General features: G+C 44.0%; 1 protein-coding gene across 9 annotated transcripts in view; it reads right to left on the reverse strand.

Moving 5' to 3' along the window:
• Positions 1-15,330: 15,330 nt before the first annotated feature.
• The window catches only part of mideasb (mitotic deacetylase associated SANT domain protein b), a 34,179-nt gene continuing 31,820 nt past the window's right edge, over positions 15,331-17,689 (reverse strand). For 7 of the 9 annotated variants that reach the window (XM_036542600.1, XM_036542599.1, XM_036542601.1 and 4 more), the window contains 2 exons: positions 17,148-17,356; positions 15,331-15,723 (listed from right to left, as the gene is read on the reverse strand). In XM_036542600.1, the coding sequence (XP_036398493.1) occupies positions 15,507-15,723; positions 17,148-17,356 (426 nt within the window). In that variant the 3' untranslated portion in view covers positions 15,331-15,506. The remainder of the gene's footprint in view (positions 15,724-17,147; positions 17,357-17,689) is intronic. The other 2 variants (XM_036542604.1, XM_036542602.1) reach the window with 1 other exon arrangement.

Here is a 17,689-nt window from a genome sequence, read left to right on the forward strand (position 1 = left end):
CACGGTCTTGTTCACAGTGTGAGTACAGCCCAAATCACAGAACCAATTTGTTCTGCTTCTTGAGTAATCTAAACAATTACTGTCGTGCCTCCTGTCATACCCTCCTGAGGCATTCAGACCTCCATCCCCCCCCCCCTTCCCCTCCCCCTCCCCTGTGTCAGACAGCGTGCTGGCATGTGCTTCCTCCAGTGTCACAGGACAGGGGTTGCCATGGTTACAGACCCAAACAAGACCCAACAGACCTCACCCGTTTCTATCTGGCCCCGGCCTTGTTCGCCGCGCTGCAGGCACGGGGTCATAACAATGGACCTCTGTGTCACGGACCCTCGTCCTGCCAAGAGACAGACCGCTGAGGCCAGAGAGGAAGACAGACAGAGGAAGAGAAAGAGAGAGAGAGGGAGAGAGAGGGACAGAGAGGAAGAATCTGATGTCTTCATTCTGCTCACATTTCAGTCTTCATCAGATATGGCGCATATGACGCATACAGCATTTGCAAGGCAAAGTGAAATGAAACCTGGTATGAAGTTTGAAATGCATAATCGTGCATCCAGTGGAAGATGCATGTTGCGCAATAGCTTTTGTGTCATGAGTTGTGTAGGCACTGAAGGGGCGGTCAGAGCAAGAGTGGCGAAGTGCATCTGCTTGGATGAGACTGTCACAAGATGGTTCTCCCATGCTGCATATTGCCTGTGTAATCCGTGTGATGTGTGAGAGCTGGACTGATCAGGGCATCTGTCTGGCAGGCTGGAAGGGATGAGGCAGCTGCTGCTCAGCCTCTAGGATACAGAGCAAGACAGACAGGAACACCTTGGGTGAACCAAAGAACAATAAGTTCTCTGATCTGCTCAATTGCCTCAGCTGCCACATACAGGACCACATATACATAGGCACATACTATATATGATTGGACAGTGAGAAATTCCATTTAATTAAACTGAAGCCTCTTATTTGTAAAGAGCTTTCAAAAACATAATGAGCGTGACAAAGATGAAATAGCTCAGTAATGGCAGTTGATCCATAGTCTACATATCCAAATGGTATATGGCATAGAGCATAAGGGTGAATGAGCTTTGGGCAACGTCTGTGACATCAGATGAATCCTTACATGGGTCACTACATGGGTCGGTCCAGAGAAAAAAAAATGTAAGATTGTCACATAAACCTCACCCTCAATCTCCGCTGTTTTTCCTGGAGCGGTCAATGCTCCTCGTACCAAGGTGTGCCACCTGAATCTCAGTTAGACAGGCACCCTAACAGCTCTCCTTCTTGTTGTTCAAGAAGCTACATAGGCAGGAACAACTGACAGTTAGAGGAAAAGCATCGCTCTTTAACTTTCAGTTGTGTCTGTCTTAGAACCAACTGTGTTCCAATTCCAGCCTACTTGGTGTTGGAGTTGCAATTTATGAACCTATTTTTAAAATGGAAAGATGCATTAAATGATGGATGAGATTTGCCATTACTTATAATTCGACATCCTGCTTACAGCAAGACGGCCTTCATTTCTCACGAGTCTGAGTGTATGTGCATGTGCAGGTGTAGGCGCAGGTGCATGTGTGCACGCGCTTGTGTGTGTGCGTGTCTGTGTGCATTGTGCATGTCCCAAAATAAATACTGAAAGTCTCATGAAAGTGTTGTCCAAGCCAGCACATCTCTGAGGGAAGTAGTGATGAAATGGAGGTGGGGAATTGGAGCAGCAGCTGCAGGAACGCTCTCGTGTGCAGGATGCAGTTCTGCCTCTCCCTCTTTTACAGTCATTTCACCACCTCTCTGCAGGAAGGACAACCTCTTATCTGGCACTGCGGTTTCCTTGGTCGCACCAGAGTCGGTGTTTCTTCGAGACCGCTGGGACTCAGCTTGTGTTCACAGATGCGCATTTCCTTCCAAGGAAAATGCAGTTGGTCTCTGCTCTTCAGATTCTGTGGCATAATGTGTATAGCAACTGCTTCGGAGAGAAAAAAGGACAATTGCAAAGATACAAAGGGTGGTGTACAGTTCAGTCAGAACCATATCACCCCCCCCCCCCATCCCCCCCAGCATGTCTGCTCATGTTAGAGTTGGGGGGCTATATTCTTGTGATAAATCAAGCAAGAATGAATGCTCTGCTTTTTTAATATTGTACAAGAAGAGAAAGTCACACTAGTTTTGTTTTGCTAAATGTTGTCTTCACTGTAGAGAGCAGTAAAATGTGTGAAATCAACATCAGCTTGTAGTAATCTAATTTAGCTTTTGTTGTGTTTTCTGCACACAAACCGCACCAAAGTTTGAACTGAATGATGAATGTGGCCAGAAATAGTGTATGTGAATACACCATGAATCTCATATATACGCATGTGAAGACCGAGATATTCAAATCCTGTCCAATTAAACAGAGCTGCAGGGTGGAGCTAACTCGACCATTGATTGTTGTTGCAGTATGAATAACATAAATAGCATAATCTCTTAACCAAAGAGACTGATCGATGTCATATTTTAAAACTATTGCATAGGTTTAACTACAATTACACAAGCCAGGGCCAAACGATGACTTCATCAGAGGTGTGGTTTTCTACTGGTGATGCTGAGCTAGTACAGCTTGTCCTAAAACAGGAAATGAAAATGTCAGTTGCCACACAAACATGCAATCTTCACTAAGCTATTACTACACACTGGGGTAATGGGAGCCAAAAATAATGTTATACATGTGTGTGGATTTTAAATTATTTTCCAGTGATTAATCTCTCTTCTGTTTCTTTATAACTAAGACACATTTGTTTCAATTACATGTAAAATTTTTAAGTATTGTCTGCCAGGAGTGGAAGGGGTCAGGGATGGTTTAAGCTGACTGCTTTTAAATAATGCACCTCTTGGTCATTATCTTGTATGTATGTCAATGAAGAAGTAGCTGTTCTCTTCAGGAACAGAAGAACCCATTTTTTTAGCCACGTGTATTCAGCAAAAAAAAAAACCATTGAACAATCCATGCATTTTATCAGAATGCTGTTTTTAAAAGTTGTGCCATGTGAGCAAGTGTTAATTAACTTTCTCAAAGTGAGTATATGATGTATGACAAGTGGTAGTGCTGACACGCCCTGTACAATCCACTCAGCACCACCAACCCAGCCCTTAAACACCTGGGCAACAGACCACTGGGGACAGCAAGGGGTTATTTACATAGGAAATACACATCACTAGCTCAGAGCATGAAAAATCCTTATTTATAGTGTGGGTGAAATTCTACCAGGTATGAATGCCCTCTTGCAAGTGACCTGCCCTATGGTGTGGAAGCAGGTGCAGAGTGTGCCAAAGCTTAGTCATTGGCTGCACTCTCTGATGTTGACCACCTCCTCGTGAACCCACATTTGAAGGATTTGCATGTCGTCATGAAGATGAAGCATATGAAGTAAAGTAATCTCCCACACAAAAGTCAGAATGTTTATGGATAAACATTTGCTCTCTGTCCTTTGAAAAAATGTCAGCTCTGAAGCTGGCCACAATGTCAAGCATTTCATCACTGATTAATCCTCAAAGGAGCTGCGTCAAATATGTGCATTGAACTGTCTACCCATCCATAATTGTTATGTAGAAACTCTAAACTCTCTACTATCAGTATAAGAAGCACCATTTTTTTATTGATTGAAAGCCACATTTGAAGAGCATTCAAAATACAGTGTCAAACGAACATGATGTGCGCTTTCATTTTTCCATCAAAATGACTTGCTAGCTACATTACGTTTACAAGTACCTCATGCGTGAAGTTCTTGTTTCGAGCACTTCTGTTTGAGGACTAATAAAGGACCACCCACTGCCTTGACTGGGCCGTGTTCTCTCTGCAGTGCCAGCTCTGTCTTTGTTTTCAGTCTCAGTTAACCTGCAGAGAGCACCTCCCCTGTGGGAAAACTGCTGAAGGTTCTCTCCGACTGTAGCGCTCATCTCTATCTCCCCACAATTACAACACCTCCTGGCATTCACTTCACCCTTTTTATGACAGGATATTTCTTAAGCTCCTGCATTAAAATGGACATTAACCGGCCAAATACAATGAGAGTCAGGGAGGGTTTATTGGATTTCCTCTCCCATGGAATAAATCACGGTAAAAATACATCAGATGCTCAAAGTCATTAAGTCATGGAATTTGTGTAAAAATAGCCGCCAAGTTCAGCTGTGGATAATGAGCATGCACACCTCTGGTAGCCCCAGGTCCACTCACAATGATAGTTTTGATTTATGTTTATTAATTCCTAAATGCAAGTCGCTTTCAACTTCTTAAATGCTTTTGCTGATGCACTCCCTCAATATCTTTTTAGTTGATTACATTTTTAGCAAGGTTTCATAGTGTTATTTCATCATTATTTTTCAAGTTTTTATAAACTGCATTCAGGGCAGCGGGATCAGCAGAAAGCAATTGTGATTAACACTAAGAACTAATGCTGGGAGCCAAAATGCGTATAAATTATTTGGCCTCTGCTTGAGCCAGTTTCTGAGCTGGAAGAATTAAAACCATTACAGATGTTGAAATTTCCAAGCAATGTTTTGACTGCGATGTACCGTGAGGCTTTTGGACACATGTACACATCTGTTTTTTGGGCACAAGGTGACCTGGCTGCTTATTTACCAATATGAAGTTTAGTACTTATTATTTTACAAAATTATAGGCAGGTTAAAAGTCATATAGATTCACCTCCCCTGGTTTTTAGGGGGTCAGTTCCTGGTTTTGTTCCAACAGAACTCAAACCCTCAAGACAAATCTTAAATCTAGGAAACACTGCAATAAAAATGTCAGTATTTTCATCTACAGATGCAGTCATATTGCAACAGTAATGAAAAATACTATATTTCCATGTTGCTGCCTTAATGTTCAAATTGAAAAGACTGAACAAATAGACCTCCAATGACTTTGAATGTCACTCCAGGTGCTGCTGGCAACCTGTGTTCATCTGTTCAAAGAACACCCATTTTCACCTGCTCAGAATCACATTTGTTAGATTTGGTGCCAGAACGAAACCTACAGTATAAACCTACAGTAGCCCTAACAGGTTATCTTCTACTTCAACTTCCAGCCTCTTTTTTGACTGACCTAACTGTCTCTGACTGTTCACATTACCGCCTATGGCTGACAGTGTTTAAAAATAGGCCCTGTTTCAATTGCTAATACGGTAGAGGAAGGGGGGGGCATGACCGTTTCAGCTGCTATAAAAGTCCAGGAGGCAGATGGTACTCCAGCAGAGCAGTAACCACACTGAGGCTGACTGAAACACGTCCTGAGTCTAATTACCATTTCAGAGTGCATGGCTGAAGGCAACCGCACAAGGGTTAGGAGTATGCAGAGCTGGCATGGGAGAGGGGCAGCTCCACTCCTTCAGGGCCCAGGTCCCTGTGGGGTTTTTTATAGGAACCCCACAATTGGAACGTAATGACCTTGTCTTGGAGAGAGAGGTGATTTGACCACCTTGTTTTTCGCATAATTGTAACAATCAGTGAGTGAGATACTGAAGTAGGAATGCTACCCTCAGGACTGTGAGTGGTTGCTCCCTAACCATGACTATAAAATGCATGCCTAGTTCCGTTTCCCTCTCAGTGAACTCTCTCTCTCTCTCTCTCTCTCTCTCTCTCTCAGAGTATCCCCCTCATTCTCCTTCATACCTGCAAAAACAGGCGTAGAGCTCCAGTCGCCCATAGACCTTAGCATGGATGAGGTAGGTGATCCATATATCCACGCATGTGAGAGTTATCACCGCTGGGTACAGCACAGCCCTGCGTCATTCCTCTGATTAGAAGCATGCATTTGTTCTGGCCTGCTGTCCACTCCACAAACAGGAAGCCAGTGAACTCTGGGCCATGGTGTTCTCTCAGTTGTTCCAGAGGGAGTCCAGCTGCCAGGGGGGATAAGGGGAATTTAGATCACTCAGAGCTGGCTTTGTTTGTATTTCCACTTCCCTTTTCCCCTGTCTGTCTCCTTCACTTTGCTGGATCCCACCGATGGGTCAGCGGCTGGAGAATAAACACACAATCACCTGAGCACCAGGTGCAGGCTGGATGCCTGAGGCAACAGGGATGGAAAGAAAGTCTCACTGCTTGGTAAACGTCCTGCATACAATGAATGACTGAAGTTACACTTCATACTGAAAAATCAACAGAAACTGTCAGACTCCAGTATGACTCATATACATAGTACTATATGAATGAAATGCATTCTTGCAAGTGTCACAATCTTCCTTTACCAAACAGATGTTTCAGTTTTGGTGTCATTGCCTGTGAACTTTCAAAGCCTATATCTTAATTTCGCCAGACATAACTAGACTTGTCTGCATTTTTATCATTCATCAATTCCAAATGTGTATGCCTGAGTGTTCTCCTGATGTCTTACAGTTGCCGTGCATCATTGTAACAGACTTGCTTCTGTCTCACACTCCCCTACTTCTTGTTCTTTGGTTCAGGTTCATATTAAATGGGCAACACATGAGGAAAACACATCTGAGCCTCATTATGTTCACACTTCTGATACCCAGCTCCCCTTGCTTCAAGCTTCAAACTGAAGCTGAGAGCGTTCTACCATCCCACTAACGCCACAGTTGCCCAAGGTTCAGAATGAACTGATGCTCATACTTCCCATCAAAAAATCTGAAGCACAAAACAATGGAGGGTTTCAAGAAGAGCATTTAAGTGAAAAATGACTTGCAATGTCAAAGAGAAGCTGCTATCCTGACCAACAGGCTCTAGCACACAGCCACTGTGTCAAACAGACATGCGGTCAACAAGGGAAGGGAACGCAGCGGTGTGAGGAGAGAGGGAGTGGGTGAGAGATGTGGAGGAGGGAGAAAAGACAGGAGGCTCATGAGACAGCAACAGAGAGGAAGGGAAGGAGGCTGAAGAATTAGAAAGAGGGGGAGGAGAGAGAGTCCTTGGCTGCCCTTTCTGGTGTGCTGTCAGTTATTTCAACAGAAACGTGGCTTCGCCCTTTCTCAGACACACAAACACACACATACAGAAAGACAAACCAATCAGCAAAGCAGCCACTCCCTCTCACTGTCACATACACACCCACGCACAGACGCCAGTCACCAAAACAGCAACGATACACATGCACACCGGAAGCTGTGTCAGAGCATGAGCGCAACTGATTTCCATCATGCTGTGCTTCAGAGCAGCACTGGACTCTGCATTTGGGGGCTGTGCCTTTCACACTGCTGCTTTACCCTTTTGAGTTCTGCTTTGCCTCAGCTGGTCCAGCTGAAGACAAGTGGTATACAGGGATTCTGTAACAGTGGTGCATAACTGAAGCATTGTAAATCACCTTCGGCAAAGGGCTACTGTATATAATAATATCAGGAGTTCAGTTATTTGCATTAAGAATATATTATCACTAGCATTTATTGAATTCACCTTAAATCCGAAGTGACTATACTGTGGAGGTTTAATTTGCCATTTTTGGAAAGAAAAAAAAAACTGTCATGAAACAGTACCCCCTTGAGCACAGAAAAGAGAAATACAGGCATGCCTGATTTCAGTGATTCCTGCAACAATACTGCCACCTTGTGGACAATTCCCTAGGAACAGTATCGGTACCGGCTGTCTGCCGTATTTACAAAACTGATCCCAACTAATCACACGTTTAAAAAGTAATAATAAATTCATCAGGGTTTTAGTCTAACTTTTAAAATGTAGCATTATGTTTCAGCACAAACATCAAAAGTTTAAGATAGTCCTAAATAAAACGTTTTTCAGTTTTATGGGTTGAGAAACGATGCACTATTGATGCCATTTTCGATTTAGTAATAACAACGGCTCAGCAAACTTGGATGCTTTCCATCTATTCAAATGTCATTCTTCTGTGAACACAGAAAAGTGATCTAGCCCATACTTTGTGGTAAATTTTCCCTCCGTCGATGCCAAACAGCACAGTCACAGCTCATGCTTCCAGCTTCTGCTTAGACTAGAAGTAAACTGTAAATTCAAGAAAAATGCTCTTGCTCAAAACAATTCCACAAAAGGGGGTACAATAACAAGTCACTTTAATGACTTTTATATGTTCATAAAAGGCAGTTAAGCACCGACTGCATTTTTAACGCATCATGTGAAAATGCTGATTCAAATGGAAAATGGTAAACTTTACCTTCCTAGCTGCTCTCATAAAAGAAATAATTTGTTAGTAGCTTTACATAGTTTATTCATTAAGTTGCATCTTATTTCTGATTCAGTTAATGATGCAAACTTGCTTGTTAACATTTTCTGAGGAGAGCTCCGCTCTCCACTGTATGAGAAAGGCAGCTTGAATGTAATCTACAATGCTGAGCCGCCTGCAGTTAGCAGCTATCCACTTTGTTGTAGTGGTACATTGTTAGATTGTAGTATGCCATTAGATTCTTGGCCTTGTAGCCATTTCCACATTTTAAATAAAATGCCCTGCAGGAACAGACACATTCTGTTTGGGGTAAAGGCAGTTTGACTTTCAGCAGGAACCCACTCTTGGTCAGTAGCAAGTTGGACTCCAGCCAGCGCATCAGGTCTTGGGCTTCACACACCCTGTGCTGGGTCTTCTGGGGGCTTTCCACAACTTTGAGACAGCAATGACTTGGTGTCTCTGCCTCTTTCTGAACTACGTGTTTGCAGTGGAATAAGGTACATTCTGACAGAGGCCTGGGAAGATACCCCTGTCTCCAGTGACAAATCTTGCCTCCTGGCAGCAGCTTCACACAGAACTGCTCATCAAACACTAATGAGTAATCAGTGAGAGTAGCTATTTGCTTTTTCAACCTGGGGAAGCTAGAGTATCTTATAACCCCTGGTAAGGGTGTCTCCAATCTTCTACACATGAGGCAGCATGCTGGACTATTTTGAATAGCCATACGGTCTGAGTTGTTGCCACCATACATAACTTTCTTGAACAGGTTCACAGTTTCGACTAACAGGGCTGCTTTGTCGTTGGCCTTGTGAGAATGAGAGATGGCAAAATTCAGCAAAATACCTGAATTACTAAAATGCAAACTGGGGTCCATTCACTTCTGGTTCACTGATATGTGGGGACTGGGGCTTGCATCCCTTGATCAATGCCTCAGCAGACGAGCCTGGGAGCAGCTCAGTTTCCAGGAAGCCCAAATAATCATCTGTTATTCCTGCATACTTGAATAGATCTGCGCCCTTAATCTGCCAGGGCCATGTGGACCGCCTGTGTGACATCATCTCCTTCTGCTGCTCATGCACATACTCATTGCACACTGAACATTTCCTGACAGAGTCTTTGATCTCACCCAGCAGAGAGTATCACACACTTTCCTGTAACATTTATGTCCGTTAAACAGCAAACCACTCCCTACACCAGTTTCATTCCTGTGCGGCCATTAATCTCTCACGGCGTAAGACGTCTCTTCTTTCGTGTCAGGCCAGCTGAACGAAACCACAGACGTGGACGCTTTTCGGTATGCACCCCTCTCCATGTGCTGCCTGATTTGAAGCAGGTGGTGGTCGGTGACGTTCACATGATCTGCCAGACTGACGAACTCCACATCCTGCTGTTCCTTCCGCATGCTGATTGTGCTTTTGCATTAGATGCTGTGGCTCTGCCAAGTGTCACGTATATACATCTTTGGTCCTTTATATTACATTATTGTTATCGTAATATAATTACCATCTAATTAAGTGGTATGAAAAGCCGGACAAACAGGACACCAGTAACCACATATGAACAAGTGTTCCTGCCAAACACAGAGCTAAGATCACAACTGTGTGCCTAAATCAACATGTAAGTACACTGCAATATATACAACACAGGGACTATACTATTCCAAACACATTACTACAGCACATACCTTGAAGTAAAAATCTATATAGAATGACACATGACCCTGAAGTACACTTCCACACATATAATTACATGTAATTCTAATGCCTGTAATGTTCTAATGTACACTTTCACACATACAATTACAAATAAGGGTAACAAAATGTCACGCTTAAGTAGGGGAGCTGTAAGGTGTAGCCTGAAGAGGTGGGTCCTGAGTCTGTGACAGTAGATGGCCAGTGTTATCACTGTTCTGACTGCAGCAGGAAGCTCATCCCACCACATAGGACTCAAGATGGACAAAAATACCACCGAGAGGTTATAAGAGGAGAGAGGACAGCCAAGTGTCCTGAAGCAGCTGAGTGCAGTGGCCTGCCCGGTGTGTCGGGTCTGACAATCAGCTGAAGACAAGAGCGAGCCTTTTCCTCTACTGTTTGGTAGGTTAACACCAGCAACAGATACAAGCCATCATCGGTGGCCAATGGAGACTGATCAGGATGGGAGAGACATGGAAAAATTTGGGTATATTTTGGACCAACCGAACAGTACCATCCTGAATGAGCTGCAGGAGTGTAATCACATATGCACCGAGGGCAGTGAGGAGGAAGTTGAACTAGTCTTGGTGGGAGAGAAATGGGATCCTTGGACCATGATTCAGGTTAAGTAGGTGGTGAGAAAGGGACAGATTCTCCTGATGTTGCATAAGAATCAGCAGGTCCGACGCTCTGCATTCATCAAATCACTGTCAAGTGACACTTCAAGGGTGACAGTCTGGGAGACTGATACTGTGGTGTTTTCTAAAGTGATGGTCCAGATTAGTATAACGCCACTGGGGCTGATTCTGGACTGTGGACAGCATGTTCTGAAGCCTAGTGGGTGCTCTAAAAGAGAGAGCTGCACTAAGTAAACCCTATCAGTGACAGCGGTTGTTCATCACAGACACCTTCTGCTTAAAATTCTGCATCCGCACACCTGGCAACAGGAATATCATTAATAATGCACATAAATCCATGGAGCCCTGCTAATTGCTCATGCTGCTTTAGCTGATAGGTTGAGCCACCATTTCATGCAGTTGGGGGGGTCCAGAATAAAGTCGTGTAGCTCCCCTCTTCCCTTATCCAGCTTGTGCCACAGATACACAAATTTTCACAAGTGTGAAGATGCAAGTCTTGAGTTAGTACTGAATATATCCAAATGTTGACGTGATGCAGTGAAATACGCACCATGCTTGAAATTTTGAGTACAGTCAACTATTACCCAGTTGCTAATTACATCAGCAAGTTGGGTAACTGGAGAAAGGAAACTGTGGTTCCTTTTTTTCCCTGCTGTGTCGTAGAAGAGGATTTTGTATCTGCTGGTATAGTGGAACCCAGTTCAAAGCGACCTTCTGCAGGAACTGATCTGACTGGTCCCATGAATACAACATCATTGCCATCTAACATGTTGTTCCTTTGTCAAGGGCCCAGTCAGATGGTGCTTGATTTTTATCCAGTTCGGCAGGGACAGTGAGGCGCATCACTCCCAGACACTCCCATGCTGAGCTTGACACCAAGGCCCTCTGATTGGCTTTGACACCTTGAAATTCAAGCATATGTGTACATCTGTGCATTTCACGCTACTTTTGGGATGTTCAAATGACTTCATCAACTTACCTTAACACAACTTGAGTTTTGCTACTTTCAGCAGCAGTCTTGGTTAGCTTGTTATTCACTCTCACTGTGACAAAGCATGCATTTCCTTTTTGATCTCAGCAACAAAACACTCAGCTGAACAAATGTTTGTGCAGTAACTGCCCCCCCCCCTCCCCCCTGCTCCCCACCCCCTGCCGAAGTGTTTTTCTTCCTGTACAGCTGACACAATGAGGGCTACCTCAAGCCACTCTTGAGAAACGGGTTCGGCTGTGCCACAAAGATCCGCACGTCCTTCCGTGGGCTGGACGCTACGCTTTTCCTCTTGCGCCCGCTGCCACAATATTTACACAGAGAGGGGTTGCCTGCCAGCCTGCTGAGAGGGTGGTTAATGTACTTTGCCAAGTTTGGAGACCAAGGTTTAGAGTCCTGCTGTAATGGCGGCATTCGTGCCTCAAAGGGGTGCCGATCTGCTGTCTTTTCCACGCCGCGTCTTTCTTTCGAACGTCTGCAAGATTCACAGCTCGCCATCCCTTGGTGTCAGAAATAAGAGTTAAATCTCGTCCTCTCAGCAAGCTGCAGCGCCTACTCACAAAAGCAATGCCAGCAACAATTTCAGCTATTATCTACAGTGGCCCTGAAATGTAATGTCTGTTTTTGGGGAAAAAAAAGTTAAGTTAAATGAAAAAGCTCCTTAGAAAAAAGAAGATCGCTACAAGAGCCTCATGTACGGTTGCAAGACTGCAGTCACAAATTAAAAAAAAAAAAAAAGGAGAAAGACAACCACCGCCACGAACACGTACTATAAATGAATGAAGTCCATTCAGGCATATTTCTGTAGGACAATACAGATAGTGAAAGCCAGGGATTCAAAGCTTGCAGTGGCCTAATGTCCATTGTGTTAGAACTCGCTACTCAGATAACGAGAGGGATGCCTACACACGACCGGATCTGTTCAAGAAAGAGCACACCTATTTACTATAGAGTTTAACTCCAGTGTAATTAACAGCAAACCCTTGCAAACTCAGAAGCAGCCACATTCACACAGCTGAGATGGCAAGACAGTGGTTGCACTACCTGGTCTGTATTCATTTCCCAATGGCTGCACACACCATACCAAATTCAAAAGTCTAATTAGGCCTACATGACCAGCTAGCCAGATTAGCTGCAACAAAACACGGCACACGCGAAGGTCAACAGGGCAGACTATGGGAACAGACCAATCAGCAGTATTTTTGTGTAGCAGGGCTGGCGCTTTGCATTAAATAATGGCACAATTGAGGCCGAAGTAATGCATTCAACTTACATCACACAGTGGTTTTTAACACCGGGTCATCCAGCTACATACGTTACAATAACACCCAAAGCATACAACATTAGCTGAGCTTGATAGCTTCAAGTAAAATATCTCCCAAAATTCTTATGGTGACACCAGCACCCTGTACAACTGCCATTCAACACCATTTGGTGGAAGCAATGGCAATCACCATGTTTTGCTGTGGAGGAGTCTTTTTGAGTCACTGACCGCACACAGGAGCTTCTCTCATTATGGGGTTCAAACCCCCGAAAGGTCTGAATTTACTACTGGCTAGCTCTGACATCTCATCAGCTAGCTACCTCCTGTAGCTAAATATACTTTTAACCCAGTTTATCAAAGTGCTGTAACATTATGTTCTGCTTGCTGGTTGACACTATAAGCTCATTCACATGAATTATTCCATAAACTCCATACTAACGAAACATTGTGAGAACTTGCATTATCAACAGTGCAGAAAAAAACAGCAAATAACTAGTGATATTTCGGAATATGGGGACATTTTTACAAAGTGTAAAAAAAAAAAAAAAAAAAACATAAAAGATGCCGCTGATTTTGCAAGAAAGCTTCCCTGAATTTAAGCAGACTCGGCCTGTAATTTTTTGTTATGCAGAGTGGAAGCTAGATGCACGCTTTTAATATGTGAAGAATGCTGTACCTTGCAGGATCACCGTTTCTACATTCCTCATCAACTTACACACAAACAAGTGCCAACATTGCTTTTACAAGTTTAAATTTTTAATAAAAGGTGTTTTTTCTCATTTTATTATTCAAAAAGTGAAAGAAATCAACCAATTAAAACAAATAAATTACACTGTAGTAAAAAGCACTTGAGATTCCTTTCTGTTTCCATAATTAGTGTGTCATAGCTCCTTATGAAAATATAGAAAATATGGATACATATAATTATATATACTTTATGTATATAAACTTTCGATCTGCAGTTCCCTTAACTAACTGTATTTGTTGAAAGGAGTGTTTTCAACTTAGAGTTTGTAACCTAAAATCAGTTCATTCACTCCATTATATTTGTATAGAAAACAACCATTGCAGCACAGTGACCTGTGTCTGTAGACCAGAACTAGTGAATCTCCTCAGACGTTTAAAAATATACACTTAAAATGAAGAAAAAAAAACAACAGTCAGGCAGGTTGTTTTTCTCATGTGGTCCTGAAGTTTCAGCTGAGGGATTTGGCTTTAGATTCAAACACACAAGCAGACAGACATGAGTCATGTGAACACACACAAATTATCCACAAACTCTGAATAAACTACAGATACATCGGGCTATGACATTTGGCTGTGAATTTAATGAGCAGGGAAGATATCAAAGAACACCCAGTCTCAGTTGCCATGGAAACAGGGCCTGGTGGCTGGGCAGAGAATTAGGGTAGAGGGAGAAAAGTAGTACATTTTCTTAACATCAAAAAAAAGGGGCAAACCCTCTCACTTTCTCAGGGCTAGACTTCAGTTCTGTTAAATCCAGCCACATCTCCTGTGTCAGGAGCGGAGATATGTAAAATGACAACATCTGTAACCGTGCGTGTATGTGTGTGCGTGTGTGAATGGGATGAGAGGAAGAGTGTTAATGATTTCTGTGATGTGCACTAGAGATCAAGACATTGTATTGCACTTCCAAGACTGATCTCTTTTCTGTTTCTTTTTTCGCAGCTCTTATTCACACACCTCACAGCTAAAATGGAAACAATGGGGACTGTTTTTTTACCTTAAGGCCAGATGAGAAAAAGAACTCCAATGAATCTAAATTACACCAAAAAACAACAATAATATAGTAATATAACAGACATCAATACAGTAATAATAATAATAATAATAACGATAAGTTGTTGAATATAAAAAGAACATTTGTGAAATTGATTGTCTCATTAAGATAAAAAGCATTAACATCCAAGGCATTAACAGTGGGGGGGGAATAACAAGAAAACAAAAAAGTAAAACCCACAGTCCAGCACTGAATACTAGGAAACACATTCGGTGGATACGTGCAAGCTTTTGGCAGTCTTAAGTGGGGTGAAAAAGGACACAGAGAAGGTCATGCAGCTGTGCATGGTTATTCTGGTGTCCCCCTGTGAGAAGCCACACCTGCTGTGCCCCCAGTCAGTCAGTTTGGTTTTTTTCCTAGAATTCCTAATTACATTTCTTTTTTTGCATTGTAACATATCACTGATCTCTCCATTAATATATTACTGATAATATTAATGTTTAAGAAAGAGATGAGTGCAACATAGACCCTGCACAATGCAGGAATAACGTGTGCCGCTCGAGGAGGTTTCTGTGCTGGGTCAGTCCCAAAGTGCTCAGTGGGAGTGTAATGGGGGCACTGTTGTGCACTCTTAAGTGAATGTTCTCACTGCGGTAGGAAATGGCTATCACTCCCTGTAGCCCAGTCTGGATAAAAGGGGTAACCCCTGAAAAGTTTTTTTTTTTTTTTTTTTTTTCCCCCAAAGAGAGAAATAAATAAATAAAGAGACCAGAGAACGCACACATGCGCGCACACACTCCTGCCTACCTATCCACCCACCCACCCACACACACACGCACGCGCACACACACACGCACGCGCACACACACACGCACGCGCACACACGCACACACACACACACACACTCACTCACTCAGGCACGCACACACGGGTAAGCCCGTCGTTGAATGTGTCCAAAGGGGGGGAGGGGGGGAATCCCACTAGAAAAGAAACAATCAGAGGTGTGTGTCTTTGTTCTGAGGGTGATGCTGCTGTGGCCGAGCGCATGCCGTGCCGTTCTCCGAGCGTGCGTTTTCGGGGAGGGGCTCAGTGCCAGTCCTCGTCGTCGGCGTCTTCGCCCTCCTCTGAGGACTCCTCGGTGGTGTCCTCGCCCTGCTCTCTCGCCCCGTTCTGCCGGGCCGCCGCTGCCGCGGCCGCCGCCGCCCGCTCCTCCGCCTCCTTCTGGCGCAGCGCGGCCGCCTTCTTCTCCTGCTCTGCGTGGCTCTTCATGTGAGCGCTGCGGCTCTTCACCTTGTAGAACACCCTGGGGGTCAGAGGGAAAGGGTCAAAGGTCACGGCTTATGAATGTACTGTAAATGTGCACAGATAAGCACACTACTTATTAACTGTAGCGCCCCCAACAGCCGCCCTCACCACAAATCAAACAAACAAAATGAAACAGAACACTTGCGCACACAGTGACACACTTCCCCAGTCGCAACAGGTACGCAACGCTGAAACGCACCATCCACACTTCAGACCTGTGGCTGGGAGAGGTCTAGGATTATGATGACAGCGTGTGCACCCACAGGGGGAGACACATGGGTTGGATTCTGCATGCAGTTGCTGGGCAGAGTTTCATCGGCGCAAAGGGTACGGTATTCCAGATCTCAGCTGTGTTTCTGTTGCTAGGAGACAACTGGTAATAACAGAGCTGTCGCCCTAGATAAACGCACCAGCAGAGCCAGTCAGGGCTGTTCTATTCCTGCCTGCACACCACACAAGGCACAGTGGAGCAGTGTCCAGGATATAAAGGGTCCTGCTCACACTCTTCTAGTGTATATATGAGACACAGACACGCAGTGAACGACTGTGACAGAGCGGGGTGCCACTCTGAGTCATTGGACAGAACGTGTGCTTACACTGTACTGGAAACCATGACATCCATGACACAGATATCCTGTCAAGCTCCTCTGTAGCCATGCATGACAATCAGGCTCGGGGCGTCTTCAAGTATGCATTAACAGATGAGAAAAGCTGCAGATTCTGACAGCGTAGCTGTACTCAATCCTGTGTATTAGGCTGAAAATCGGATTCTGCTGTTCCTGCAGTGTGCAAAACTACTAACATTTATATTAAGAAAATTCTTAATTCATTGGTAATTATGACAATTTTGACAATCAAAACAAAATGACAATAATGATTTCACTGTTAATGACACTGTTAATGAATGATATATTTTAAGGAAATAAAGCTATTTCATAGTGTTTGGCAATTTTACTTTTCTCAAGAGAAAAGTTCATTTTTCACAAAGTAATTACTGAGAACAAGTTTCTAACACCTTCATTATATAACATGCATATTTCTGCTCACACAAACAATTACATTATTTATTATATTCACTAGCCCTGAAGCTACAGTGGAGCAGACTTTTATTACTTCACTGCAGTCTTTAATGACTATTTAAACAATGTTTGCAAAAGGTGAAAAGTTCTGAATTATTTTCTATGTCAACAACACATACAAGAAGCACTGTGGCTGAATTTTTCATTTACTGACAGTATAAAAGCTCAGAGATAAGCTTGCAGCAACACTTCCGTAGGGTGAAGGACAGGTGGTATTAATCATTTTTTTCACAAGTATACTACACAACTATACAACAAATACAAAGTACCCTGAAGTACCCACGAACAGCTCGACTCCCTCCTCCACAGTACACGCACCCCGTAACCTTGGTGATGCACTGACCTGCCACACTTCTTGCAAGGGAATTCGCCTTCCTGGGCGGCCTGGCCCTTGCTCACGGTGGAGGTCCCGCTCTTCTTCCCAGCGGGATCGGCCCGAGGCTTGGGGGGCGCAGGCGGAGGGAGCGGATGGGGCGGCTGGCTGACCACCCGAGACGGCTGCTCCTTCCGGGAGTCATCCTGGCTCGTCAGGACCAGCACCGCGCCCACCTGCTGCGCACCAGACAGCAAGAGGAGGGTCAAAGGTCAGAGGTCACTGTGGTCAGAACTTGCCCGGGGAAAAGGGGGATAGAATGAGGAGTCTCAGTCTCCCATGAATCAAAAATGCAATGCTGCGGTCAGGACACATATACCTTCACAGCAACTCAACACAGCTGCTTCATGTGTTGTTGAAAGCCAATACAAACCATCAAACCATGAGTTACTCTGGGTCCTATTAGCCAGTGGAAATGCTGAAATTGTACAACAAACAACTACCTAGTTGCCACAAGGGGGCAGCATATCTAAAAGTCATGTTACAGCGGGCTCTATATAAGATGATACCCC

The sequence above is a fragment of the Megalops cyprinoides genome, chromosome 12 (assembly GCF_013368585.1).
Source record: "Megalops cyprinoides isolate fMegCyp1 chromosome 12, fMegCyp1.pri, whole genome shotgun sequence".
NCBI classification, from domain to species: domain Eukaryota; kingdom Metazoa; phylum Chordata; class Actinopteri; order Elopiformes; family Megalopidae; genus Megalops; species Megalops cyprinoides.